This window comes from Austrofundulus limnaeus, unplaced genomic scaffold (assembly GCF_001266775.1).
Source record: "Austrofundulus limnaeus strain Quisiro unplaced genomic scaffold, Austrofundulus_limnaeus-1.0 Scaffold1612, whole genome shotgun sequence".
Lineage (NCBI taxonomy): Eukaryota > Metazoa > Chordata > Actinopteri > Cyprinodontiformes > Rivulidae > Austrofundulus > Austrofundulus limnaeus.
Genome location: NW_013954014.1, coordinates 26,510 through 40,999, shown reverse-complemented (window position 1 = coordinate 40,999; position 14,490 = coordinate 26,510). Strand labels below are relative to the sequence as shown.

The following is a 14,490-nucleotide window of genomic DNA, read 5'->3' as shown; positions in this document are numbered from 1 at the left end:
TGTGTGTGTGTGTGTGTGTGTGTGTGAGGAGGGATGATGGTGGGGTGTTCCTGGAACAGCAGAGGAAAGATTTGGTCTCTTCACTAGTACTCAGAGTTGAGGCCCTGGGTCATTCAATCCAAGCTGGAATATGAGAAGGCTGCAGCCTGCTTTGTTATGTTTTAAACAATGACTGCACAGCCTGCTCAATACAATGACTCGACTTTTCTTGGGCTGTGTAGCTCTTGAGATTAAAAGAGCCTGCTCGCTGCTGAGTGTTAAAGGTCAGTGTGTCAGCAGGAATAAAGCTTCCTTCAATCACAGCCTGTAATTAGACTCAGTGCTTTGCTCTGATGGGAAGCTCTGTTATGCTCTGGCACTCCTAAAGTCTCCACAATCTGCTCTCACTATTTCTGTTTACAGGTCTTCATACAATAGACAATAACACATGCTGACACTGTCTCTTGTATTTAAAGCAGGTCAAAGTTTATAACTATGTTTACATTCACAAAATTGTTTGATCAGATTAAATAATCAGAATGAATCTTTTCCATGGCTTTTTCATGTCATCTGACCATGACGAGAGTTTCCATGCACCAGGCTTTTATTCAGAATAGAAGTGTTGGCATGTGCAGTGTTGTAAACTTTCCCTAAAAAACACAATAAGTTCTGCTTCTGTGATTAGCATAACAAACGTCATCTGAGTGTCCAGAATGGACCTGCAGCAGGTTTTAATAACAGTGGAGATACTGTATTACTGCACTCTCTGATCAAACTACAGGTGAAGCAACCTCTGCTGTTTGTCTTCCTTCTTTATTGGATGAGAGAACGGGAGGAAAAGTTCAATGTTATACCTAACTACAGGAGGTAATTATTCAAAGGTAATAGTTATTTTAGTTTAGAAAATGGTCTTTTACTACCATATTTGTTTTCAAGCTGAAGACTCAATTTGTATGTTTGTGGCACACAGGAGATCTAGCGCATATTTCCAACACCTTTTATACACTGCCTGACCCAAAAAAAAAAAAAAAACTGTCCATCTGGATGTAACTCAGGTCTATGATGTGGGGTTGTTGCAGTTGGTCAGGTCTAGGTTCAGCAAAAGTATGAGCTCAAATAACGAGGTCAGCTGACTACCTGAATATACTGAATGACCAGCTTAGTCCATCAATGGATTGTTTCTTCCCTGATGGCACGGCTAAATTCCACGATAAATTTTGCTGGACGATTGTCTATGAAATTATTGCAATAAATGATAATATTGTTTGGTGACCATTTTAAAACKAATAYAATGATAACAGCATAATAATGCAAGTACATCATCTCAAAGATCAATAAACTTTAATTTTTAAAGACAAACAAAATGGACTCAGTCTCTAAAAAAAATGAACAAAATGRAAATTAAACACCACACACAACTGAAACRGTAAATAAACAATATTAAAGAGCAGCATCTCTTTCGAGATGAAGCGATCTACGCTGTCTGTGAGTGCACATCACTTTGCACTTCCCTTTTTGTATGTTGCTAGTCGGTTGAACAAAAATAAGTCATTGTGGACTGTCGGGAAGACTAAGACAACCCGTCGGTTTTAATTTTTTCCCTGCTGGGAAAACTGCATCAGATGATTATATTTTGGGCGCAGATGTTTGTAGTATTGCTACTTTTAGTTGCTATTTTTTTCACAACAAATTCGACATACCAGCTTCACCATGGTCATTAGGTTTGAATCCAAGTTCTCCCACACTGCAGCTTTGAAACCAGTTCCATCTCCATTTTTCAGAATCCCAACAACGTTTATTGGTACGAACTCTCATGTTCAAGAGGTACGAGACCACGCACCTGGCAATACCTAACACAAGAGTTCACTCCTCCTGACACTAAGAAAACAGGAAGGAGAGGGGTCAGTCGAGCACCCTGTGCACCAGAGCACAGAGAAGGAGAGACGAAAGTAAACAAGCAAGCAGGCAAATGAAAATTATCGTCCTCATTTTTTTTCATCGACCTCAAAATAATTAATCATATGATGAATTGATTTATTGACTATCATGACAGGGCTAATTTCAAGATGACAATGCCAGGATTCATCAGGCTCTTATTGTGAAAGAGTGGTTCAGGGAGCATGAGACATCATTTTCACACATGGATTGGCTCCACAGAGTCCACTGAGAATCTTTGGGATGTGCTGGAGAAGGTCAGACTCTACCATCATCAATGAAAGATCTTTGTGAAAAATTAAAGCAACACTGGATGGAAATAAATCTTGTGACATTGCAGAAGCTTATAGAAACAATGCCACAGTGCATGTATAACGCAATCAAAGCTAAAGGCGGTCCAACAAAATATTAGTGACTTTTTTTTTGACAACTTTTTTTTAGCTATTCTATTGTGTCCTGCTGCCTCCACCACAACAGGAAGAGACAGTCCAACATGGAGTCCTTTACCTTTAGCAGCTGCACTGACGGTTGTGAGGAAAATAAAAGCAAACATGTTTCTATAGATTTTGTTTCATTATTGATCAAAGTTCTGACATGAAAAACAGGTTTAAGTTGTTTTGTGAATGAACAGGTTGAAGAATGGCATTAAACATTAGATGATGCTTCAGAGAAATAACTGCAGAATAATTGATCAGTAAATATAACAGAGGTGGGGTTATAATCTACTTTTTGATACACTGCTTCATAGACATGAATAACTTAGAACTGATATTTAAAACAATCTGTGCAGCCRTTTTGAGCCCATAGAGTTGTTGCTGCACGGTTCTGTTTGTCCTAGTTGAGCTACTGTAGCTTCCTGTAGTTGAAACATGTTTTTAGATTTTTTTTTATTTTTGCTGTCAATGATGGCTGAATTTATCATAAAAACTGACATGAATGAAAACTTTCAAATGTATATATTTATAGTTTACAGTGTTAATTTAGCTTCTATGCTAATTATTAGTCAGCAGGCTGGGATTTATGTTTTTGACATGTTATTGTAATATTTGTTTTAAACAAGAAGATAGACTCAGTGGAAACTTGTTCAGTTGCTTGTTAAAACTAACATATAATCAGCCAAATACTTGACTCAATGAAAGCCTGTAGTTACTTTTGAAAATATCCTAGGATTCACTGTGCCGTCAGCAGACTAAACAGGAAACAAAGACGCAGAGATTTTTTTTAAACCACATTGTCACTTTGTAAATTAATCAYGGACTGAAGAATTAGTTTTTAATCCAGCAGTTAGCCTAGCATCTTAGCTTGGGAAAAGTGATCAAAACTTCTTCCATAAGGGGACGATGGCGGTATCCTCACTGTTACAAGTACAAGCGCAACGTTTTGTTGTCCTCCCGGTGGAGTTTCATGCTGTTTTCCAGAATTTATTTAAGTTTAAACACATTGAAATAAATGGAGTTCTGCTATGAGAGTTTCTCTGTGCACCAGTGTCGAGCAGATGTAATCACGTGCTTAGGTTTCCAAAAAATAACCCGAGTGAAGGTCCCTAGTTAGCTCTAGCTAATATTAGCTTATCATCTTGGTCTGTCTGGTATACATGAAAACATGTTAACAGAATTAACACAAGTTCAGTAAAGTCTTTGTGGCTGTACATGGGAAATTAAATATTTAAAATAAAATTTTACCCGGTTGAGGTGAAGTTTTGTCTCCATCAAAACTTAAGGTGAAAGTCAAACTACTGTTAAACAAAGCATCCTCTTCTTTATCTCTCAGTTAAATATCACACAATTTTAACAAAATATGATTGTTTTATGTTCTATAGTATGTGCTCTGAAATATAAAGATTTTAAAGTTTATATCTCAGTCAATTTTTAAGTTAAAAAACAACCCTTTTCATATATACTGCATGTTAAATTTCTTGGATTGTTATCAAGCACAAACATTTTGTTTGGTAAACTTGTACTGTCTTATATCAGCTCTTATTTGACATGTTGTGACCTTGTGGGTCATGTCTACCTCCACTGTGGAGGCTAAAGGAAGCAGTTCAACATGTCTGTAGAGACAGGAATAAATAAAATGGCAGGTACAAGCTTCATCCAGTGATTAGAACACCAGCAGTGACCTGCTCCGTGTGGATCTAAAACTCTTTTGGAGRCCAATGTTTAATGTCAAACTTGAGTTTAGTGTGCCAGAGACATTTTAGCTGACATTTTAATGAGATTTTCTTCTGTCTTGTTTTCTACTTAGAGTAAGTTATAATAAAACAAAATCCAGCTATCTTTGCATTTGTTAGACACATGTTTAATSAATTTATAATTTTTACATGTTCAGACATAAAAAAATGGACAAACATTTAATGTAACTCCCCTTCACTCTACAATGTAGAAAATCAGCGAGAACATGGATGGTCTTTGTGATGCCTTCAGGGGTGGAACAGGAACACATGGGTGACATAAGACACACATCAAAAATGATTCCTGTTTTATTTTGAATCTTGACCAAAATTTTGCATAAATTTCCAAAAAACCTTCCAGAAACTTTCAATAGGAAATAGCTGGGGAATTTTKGAATAATTCCAAACTGGGAACTGGACTCAGTAGTCCAAGGTTGTCAAATTCATCTGTGCACGTGCTGGATGAATGCACAGTGCATGTAGCAGGYGTGGCCTCAGCACCGTGCAGGAAGCATGTGATTCAGGAACAGCTAAGATACTTTCAGGTGGTAAATATTGTTCTAAAATACTATATTTTCCTCAACTACATTTAAAATCCCTGTTAAGGGCTGGCCTTTAATATTTTAAATTCCAGGTTTGTTCCTGTTTATTCTTATTAATTCCTACAAAATTGCATATAAATGCTAATCCTGATCCTGCCCTCGTGGTCACCCGTCATTTGGTTCAACATGGAGGTAAAGCTGAGCTTAGTTTCCACTTTTACTTTCTACTTTCACTTTAAAATAAATTCAGATGGTGTAAAGATGCAGGGATGCCTCAGATTAATTTATTTTTCTGGTAGTGGGGTGGCAGGCAGGTGTGTTGTGCTGACAAAAGCATCCTGTAAATGCAGCTTTAGGAAACAATTTGATGTGTCACTACCAAGGTCTAGTGTGAGAAAGAAAAAATTGTATAGGTCTTCTGGACGGGTTCTTCTCTAATGAAACGTTTCGTCTCTCCTCCAAGAGACTTCTTCAGTCTGAGAGTTTCAGGCAAAATTCAGGCTTTTAAGCMCTGCCTCCATGTGACTGATACTCACATCACATGGCTATTGTTGACGCCTAATTAACACCTATTAACTGGGGGTGGAGTGATACTGGCAATGGCAGCGCTGTAGGAGGGGGACAACTGAAAACGGAGGCCTCCACCTCTGTTTAATGATGGACGGTCTTTCTTCACAAAAATGGCTTCTTTTACTCCTCTCTCAAACCAACGTTCCTCTCTATCAAGAATGAGAACATCCTCATCTCTGAAAGAGTGACCGCTGGCCTGTAAATGAGTGAAAACTGCAGAGTTCTGGCCATTAGAWKTAGCTCGTCTGTGTTGGGACATTCTTTTGAACAGTGGTTGCTTTGTTTCCCCGATGTATAACTGGTCGCAGTCCTCCTGGCACTTAACAGCATATACAAYATTGCTCTGTTTGTGCCGGGGCACCGGATCTTTGGGGTGAACCAGCCTTTGCCGTAATGTGTTTTGGGGTTTGAAAGCYACTGGGACATCATGTTTAGAAAATAAACGTCTCAGTTTCTCCGAAACACCCGCAACGTACGGAATAACCACTGGTTTGGGTCTGGGTTTGGGGTCTTCATTTTCACCTGAAGGTTGCATGGAATCCTGTCTGTGTTTCCTGTCTGCTTTCAGGAAAGCCCAGTCAGGATAACCACACTGCTCCAGGGCCTGTCGTGTGTGTGATTTCTCTTTCTSCCTGGCTCCTGGGTTTGTAGGGACACTGTCTGCTCTGTGGTACAGAGTCCTGATCACTCCTAACTTGTGTTCCAGTGGGTGGTGGGAGTCAAAACGCAAATATTGGTCTGTGTGGGTGTGCTTACGATACATGCCAGTTTCCAACCGTCCTCCATCCAAAACCGAGACATCGCAATCCAGGAACGCCAACCTGCCTTTTTTTACATCCTCTCGTGTGAACTTAATATATTCATCCACAGAGTTGATGTGATCAGTGAAATGTTGGACTTCCTGGGCTTTAATTTTAACCCTAATTAATTAATTTTAACCTATACAATTTTTTCTTTTTGATTTTTTACCTGGATTACTGAGATGCATCAGGACGTCTAGTGTGAGACTAAAGTCAATCAGTTCTTTGAATTCACTCATTTTAACCAGGTTTTGAATATTCAAAACTGACTTCCCATTCCTGGTGTGTACATTCTGACTGAGAGTAGAGGTGAATAGAGGGTGTAGAAAACAGAAGTCTGTTTGGTTAGTTCTGAGAGTTGGTAGCATCATGACTGTGTTTATAMTAAAGCAGGTTTGGTGGAGTGTAGGGGTGTGACAGAGGCCTCCACAGTTAGCTGGAAGATTTTTATTCTAATTCACTGAATTAGCTGATGATTTAGTGCAGTGTCTGTGCTGAAGTGGGTCATCTGTGGACTCCTGTCTTAGGGAGGTTAAGATTTGAGAACAGTTGATAATTGTGGTTTTTCTGTGCGACGATGTGCCCGAATAGTCATTTTTGTACTAATTAATTAAATTTCCTTTTTAAAAATAAACCCCACATATTTTATATTGAACATTTTTCCAGAGCCATCTCTCTCTCGCACACACACACCTTTGTTCTTCTATCCTCATGCACTTTGCATTGACTTCCATTCATTTACCGGTCATTTCTATAGCCTAGTCTTGACCCCTGACCCTAAACCTAACCTCACAGGTACATACCTGACCCTAAACCTAACATACACTCAATTCACCTAACCCCTGACCCTCAAACTGTATTTCCCCCGATGGGGACCAGACTTTTGTCCCCATTAGGAACAGTGGGTCCTCACCAGGTTKTGTGTACTGGGAAAATGGTCAAAAATGGTCCCCACCAGGTAGCAAAAACATGTACACATACACAGTTTCCACCCCCATCTATTGTTCCGGCAGCTTCCCTCCAGCTATGTGGCAGTGAAATGGGAGGAAAATCAGACTATGGTGCACTGGTCCAACATGCAGTTAATTTTTTTTTAACATAAAAACAAAAATCAAACCCAAACATTATGACTCACACAAATCATTACAACACAAGTCTTCTTTCCATCCAACTGTAATTCGAATTTTGATCAAACTTTTAAAACGTATGTTTCCATCTACTGGTCATATCAACTAGATGTAAAGTGATGTTACATGCTGTCTGGAGACGTAAAGAAAGAAATGCAATTTTTATGRGAATATCCAGGAAGAAGCCGACAGCAGGAACAGCTGATCAGTCGTGAGGTAAATTTTTGCTATGTCAAGCAAAATAACTTTTTTTTTTTTGCAAAATTGCAAATTTTGCCATTTTTAATGCAATACTTCAAAATGCACATCATAAAAACATTGATGGAAACACATCTAGTAATAAAGGTCTGGACAAATGTTCCTTCTGTCCTCCAGTAACCACAAACATAAAGTTCACATCCAGCATTAATGAACACTGTCAGACCTCTGAGTTCTTTGTTTGGGTCTGATTCTTCTTGTGTACAGGTGTAGATTTAAGGTTTTCTTTTAGGTCAAGCTCTGCTTTATTCTGGATTTGCTGGTTATTTTTTAATTAAGCTTTTTGAATTTCAAACTACTTAAATGGCATTAAATGATCAATGAACAATCCTCAGTGATCACATGACCTATAATTGTGTCCACCTGGTTTGTAAGCTAAGATAAGTATTTTCTAAAATAGGATTCCCAAAGAAGCTGGGATTTAGAGCAGCTCTGTCCTCGTCCTCCTTCTCTCCTGTTTTCCCCCACACAGTCKATACAGAGCCACTGGGCTGTCTGCTCTGACAGGCGTCTGTCTCGTCCTGCTGCTGGTGAAAGCTGCTAATGGGACGGTTTAAAATGGGCTCCCCATTACTGCATCAGACCTGCAGACTTTCACTTCACCCCCACAGCTCATGTCATGTTTTGTAGAAAAGTAAAACTGTTATTGAAAGGACAAAAAACATTTGTAGGATCAGTTAAAGGTCTCTAATTGTTTAGAACTTTAATGTAGAACTCCACTTTAAAATGGTCATAATATCTCTTTAAATGAGATCTACTGGTTGAGTAAATATCTAATATTTTTTTAAGGTACTGATTTTAGTGCCTAGAGTTGTTATATAGGTTTTTTCTTACACGTACTGTAGGCCCAGTTTCTTTCTTTTTTCTTTTTTTTTTGTAATCAGAATATCAAGAAGAATGAAAAACTAAAAGTTAGAGTTGTGGCAGATTTGACACGCATGCTAAATGAAACGTGTCTTTTTGTTGTGACCTGAAAAGCTCCAGTTATTGATTGTCTGTAAATGTTTCGGTGTGCTGCAGTCCATTAAATGTGTTCTGTCGCTGCACTGGTTCTGAATCTTTGAATTAGAAGCTGAACTTTTTTTTGACTCATTGATCACTGTGGGGTTTTCAGTCCAGCTGCAGCTGCTGTGTAACATTTACAAACTAAGTAGTAAAACTACCAAAAGTGTTGAAAATCACCATGCGAGTGAATTAAAGGCAAGTTCAAAGTTTTAAACTGTACATTAGAGCCATGATGAAACAGGGGAGTGAGAACTGACCGGTAATCTGGGGTCAGATTTATAAAACTTGCGTACGCACAATATGACCCCAAACTTGTGTACGCCACTTTTCACGCCAAGGTTGTGATTTATAAAATCCAAACTTGGCGTGAAAATGTGCGGTGCCTCAGCCAGCTCTGACCCATGTGTACTAGGGGTCGACTGATACATCGGCCGGCCGATATTTTTGGTCGATATTTGCGTTTTTTCCTTGTATCGGTATCGGCCGATACACTGTCCGTTCGGCTGATCCATTCTTTGGGTCACGTGAGAGTATGTGTCCGCCCCTTCCCCCGGGGACAGCGCAGCAGCTAATGTTGTGAGACAGAGTGCTAACAACAACAAGGTTGAGTTATGAACTGTAAATGTGTTTTAACTGTCTAATTTAACTGTTTCTACCCTCTGAGTCAGAATATGAGGGAAGAAAGAACAGCTGTGTTTAAGTTTCTTCTCCAGACGGGAGCGCTGCGACATGTTTTACTTTCACTTTCGCACCACACTGTAATCAGCGTGTCCGCRTTGTTTTTCTTTTTAAAAATGCTGGAGCTGCTCACATGAGGCATAGAAAAACACCTCTATTGTTCTCCCTGCTGGATTAAAATAAAAAAGCTTTCGGTCTTTTCTTGCTGAACGTTTTAGCGAGCGCAGCCGTCCACCATCATGTGAACCAGACACTGCTCACATCACGTTTACTGTGACCGCAGTCATGATGCTGGTTCTCTTCGGTGTACATTTCAAACTATGATCTAAAGTTAACGTCAGCTGGTTTAAATGTAGTTTTTGCCTGGTGTTAAAAACGGGAGCAGCAGACTGAGGCAGAGATGCTGTGAGCGCTGTGTGTGTGAAGTCCTGACAAAGATAGCAAGATGGATGTGTGTCTCTTCATTTTCTCTGTGTTGCTCTGACAGTTTTATTTAGGCTTGTTGCTGTTTTTGCATCAAAAATGCTGGGATATTAAAAAATAGTGATTTTAGGTAAAAATATATTATTCTTATTAATATACAAATAAGAACAGAATATTTAGCACTAGATAAAATAAATAATGAATTTATTTATTTTTAATTTTTTTAAAGAAGAAATCCTGTGTGGCAGCACTTAATACAGCCTGCATCAGACAAGCCTTAGTTAACAAATGTTTTTTTTTAATTAAGACTTGTGTAACATTTGTAATTCTTATTTTTATCATGTTAATGGAGGAAGAAAAAGTAGTATCGGCTTCAAGAATCGGCCAAAACATATCGGCTGCATGTATCGGCGTATCGGTTAGACTGATGTTTAAAAAAATCGGTATCGTATCGGCCTTCACAAACCTGTATCGGTCGATCTCTAAAGTGTACTCTCATTTTGGAGACGGGAAGCTGCAACACAGATGGTGAACTGAAGAATTAGAGCCACACTGTGTAATGATCACTGTCAGATATTTAATTTACCTTCATCAGACTTAGATTTTTATTCAACTTTATCATCAGCTTTCTTAACAGTAATATTTATGCTTCTGCTGCTGAGCCATGAGGACCTTGAAATAAAAAAAACTTAAATCTTAAATAAAAATTCACACATCTCCATCCATCTCCTTCCTTCTCACGACCCTGACCCACAGACAAGAGACATTTCAGCACGACAGCAAAAGTCACGCTTTGGATACTCACGCAGGGCGCCCCTCACCAGTGTGGATGTTATAAAAGTTCACTTTTTAAAGTCGTATTTGTCACGTGCGCGAGGCTGTAGGGATGTGAGGAGACGATCAGCCACAGRTAACAGAGCAGGCATGAGGGGGAGGATGGGGGAGAAGAGTGGTGAACTTATTTCTAATTTTATCTGACTTATTTAATTGTATTTATTGTTATATTCGTCCTGCAGTCTCTGAGAGAAAATTTATTTGAAGCTGAGTTTTTGATAAAAATCATTAGATTACTCTAAACGTCTGTAAACCTGCAAAATGAGGGAAAATCTGCATCAATTACAGACATTCTGTTCATGTGAGCAGCTGTCAGCACCTGTCATCCTCCAGACTCATGACACAGCGTCTGAACCAATCACTTCTTTTGACATTGATCAGCTGACTGATTTAAATACATCTTAACATTCATGAGGTACTTTGCTTTGACTGTTTATGGTTGAATGTGGGCGTGTGCAGGGTAGAACCTGAGGCGGGACCTTGTCCACAAACTCTGAGGTGAAGCTGTGATTTATAAATGAAAGGTGCGCAGAAACGTGTACGCACGGTTTTATAAATCTGAATTTTTTTTTTTTGGCGTACGCCATTTTCACATTTTGGCCATACGTTCACATTTTGTATGGTTTCCATGCAATCCTTTATAAATCTGACCCCTGGTCTGTAGGTACATGGGACTGTTCTAAAACAGTAACTCTGCAAACAGAAAGCAGGAATCTGCTGAGAGCAGTTAATTTTTGGAAATGTTCACCCAGTTTGGTCAAATGGACCAGAGTGCTTGCCAAGGTTTTATCACAACAGTGTGGAGTCCAGAGCTGTTTGTTAGACTTGGATGCTTTTGAAACATAAYATGATGCTGTCTATTAAAAAAACACTAGGAGACTTTACACTGATAAAACATCTCTGCTAAAAAAACTTAGGAATATAGGTGTGAGGTATTTCTGCTGCCATGACAGTATTTTGACTTTGTAAACAAACCAGTTTTCCTTTCACACCGTCACTATGTTTTAGATAACTTGTGCTGACCTATAAAAACATTAATTATATACAGTAGATTAAATCCTCAATCTAATAGGTAGCATTACATTATGAATATAAGTTCTAAGATATTTAAGAGTCTTGTCCATGTAGGAGTGTCCGCAGTGGATAGGTGGAGTCTCTTGGTGTTTAGGTGGAGTTGTCCTAACCATGATTTGTGGAGTCCTTGGGTGTGGGCGGAGTTTGGCAAAACCGTGATTGGTGGGATTGAATTGTCTTGTGGGAAATTTAAAAGATGCAGTAATGGTATTAGAAACATTATTGTGAACATGTAAACATATTTTATTGACTTCAGATTGGATGTGATTATCACCTTCCTATCTGRATTTATGACTAATATTAATTTTCGTATTTAAAAATGTCCGTTTTCTATCCCCACACAGGTTAGGGCTGTTTTGTTCAAGCCAAATTGTTACACATCCCTCAACATGTACCACATTCAAGTTTTGCACAGCTAGAAGCTTCCTGTCTTGATGTTGTGACCAAAACTGATACTTGTATTTGAAAATATACGTGCTTTCTGGCCATTTTGACTGAGCTACACATCCCCACAGCTACTTGGTGTTCATCCAACCAAATTGTTGGGGCTTCTTCAAACCCCACCTGAAATAGTCCGTACAATGAATCTCGTCTTTGACAAACTCCTCCCACACAACAATAACCTCCCACTTAGTGACTGTAAAGACCCCCTTCTTGTTTTGTCTACATTTTGGTTTCCAAACTCCACAAACCTGACATGAAAGAATTATTGGGTTTAATATCATGTCTTGACTTTCATTATACTTTTATAAAACCTCTCTTATGGAAATCACCATCTGAAATGATCTCTCATTCCTAATCAACTCTAAGACATTATCATAAATGTATTTTAATATATATTGTAAATATTCATTATTTTTCCCACTGTTGCATAATATCGCTCTTTACCTGTTTACAGCCGTAAGAACTGAAGGAAGAGATGAGTGACAATGTTTCTGTTCATTTTTTATTTGTTTGTCTTATAGTAATGTTTTTTTATAAATCTCTGGACAGATAAACAAATATTCTTTGGATGTTCATCTGCAATTAGCTTATTATTCATTTGCCCACACAAAAATGGGTATAACTCAGTTTAACAAAATTTAGATGTAATTTGTTCTGGTAGCAGCTGAGTGCYAACACATCTCATCTAAAGTAAAATCCTGAAGAAAGTATGTTGTAAGGATTAACCTAACGTCTGGTCATTTTGTATGTTTCAGATTTGTCAAAGAACCGCCTGTGTGAGCTTCCAGAGGAGCTCTGTCAGTTCATCTCTTTGGAGACTCTCAGTTTGTACCACAATGGGATGCGTTCACTGTCCTCCAGCTTGGGCAACCTCCAGGCCCTCACCTACCTCAACCTCAGGTAATGCTACATCATTCGCAAAACAAATTATATAAGATCACCATTATTACTGGTGGTTAAATCATCTGACTCATTGTTCAGCTACATATACACTATTGGGCTAGTTGAACCCAGCCGGGCTTGAGGCTGTGACCCATAAACTCAGATTTATAGTTTTTGTGATGTTGACTGACACTCACTAATTAAAATAACTATTATTTTTACATAAGTAAACACTGATTTCCATATTTACGTGACTAAAACACTAAGAATTCACCAAAAATTCCTTATTATTCACAGGCTGCTGACCAACAATTAGCATAGATGCTAACTTAACACTGAAAATGCAATTGATAAGCTAACAGGATTTGTGTATTTTAGCACTTGAAATTTATACACAGATCAGTTTTGTCTAAGTCATTAAAATAGGTCATGTTATGATAAAATCTACAAATACTTACATACACACAGACAGATATTCTTCAGAGGGAAAGATAACAAAGATGTAAAAACACGTTTTTGACAGAATCATCCATGACTGCGATGTCTTCCTAAAATAATCGCCTAAGTCTTTTTTAAGTTTGTCAGGAATCACAATAAATATCCTGTTGGCGGATCTGTTTTTTGTGTTTCTTGAAAAACTTGGAAAAAAAAGACAATTAATTTGGAAAGATGTTGATGTGTGATGCATCTAAAAATAGATTAATCTCAACCCTTCTCTTGACCAGACACTTTAAAGCAAAAAAGTCTACTCACTTGCTTTTTACTCAAGTTCATTCACAAAGTTAATGAAGAAAAGCTAATGATGAAAAATGGTTTGAATTAAAATTTAAATAAACAAATGGATTTAAATATGTAACACAATAAACCCATCACAAAGCCGAATGGTAGATCGATAATTAAATAATATTTGAATAATTGACCAAGTAAATTTGTGTCTGACCAAGTAAAACAGAAATTGTCTGACATTAATCTACGTTCCCTTATGCTACGTTCACACTGAACGTATTTTGAGCTGCAGGAGCGGCCGGTTTTCATGCAAAGTCTATGGTGGACATGCCTCTAAGGGTCTCGCGGCGCGACAAGTCCRTTTTGCGCGGCGCGCAAGGTAGCGGTAGAGCATTTCCTGTGCAGGCGGTGCAGCAAAAGCAGCCGACATTCGAGTTAAAAAATCTGAACTTTTGTTTCTCGACGTGCCGCAGCAACCAAGCAGAGAGACTCCTTTTTCCACGTGACAGTTTCCTGAATGTTGCCCACTAAACCAAAACAGACAGGAGCTCTTTAGCTGAAATGGACTGTCTGCAGTTAGTGTTYTGGCAGGAGATATCAGCACCGATGTGGGTCAGCAGCTTGTTAAGCTGACTGCTGTGTTAAACTAGGCTCGAGACAAAAATAGTTTGTCAGTTCGCAGCTCCTGGAGTGGTGAAACTAACCAAACAAACCACCTCTAAATGATCTGGTGAATTAATTATCTGCTGTGCGCAACGTCCACTTGCTCTTTAGTAAATAAATCAAAGCCATTTTCTTTATTTTATCTTTATTTCTTCTGCCGAAGACAGACCGGAAAAAAACCAAGACGCTCCTCCSTCTTCAGATGCACATCTAGTCTGAGGCTACGTTCACACTGCAGGTCTTAACGCTCAGTTCAGATTTTTTGAAAAAATACGATCTTTTTGTGTGAACTTTCACATTACATTTTAAATGTGACCTCCATCAGACTCCAGTGTGAACGCTCCACAGCAGTGATGTCACACACATGCACAGTAAAGACG

At 38.6% G+C, this 14,490-nt stretch overlaps 1 protein-coding gene across 1 annotated transcript in view; it reads left to right on the top strand.

The window, feature by feature from the left end:
* Positions 1-14,490, top strand: part of lrch4 (leucine-rich repeats and calponin homology (CH) domain containing 4) — a gene marked incomplete at its 3' end in the record, with an annotated part of 40,977 nt that overhangs the window by 1,804 nt on the left and 24,683 nt on the right. Inside the window, 1 exon segment of the mRNA XM_014033055.1 lies at positions 12,595-12,739. Within this exon segment, the coding sequence (XP_013888509.1) occupies positions 12,595-12,739 (145 nt within the window).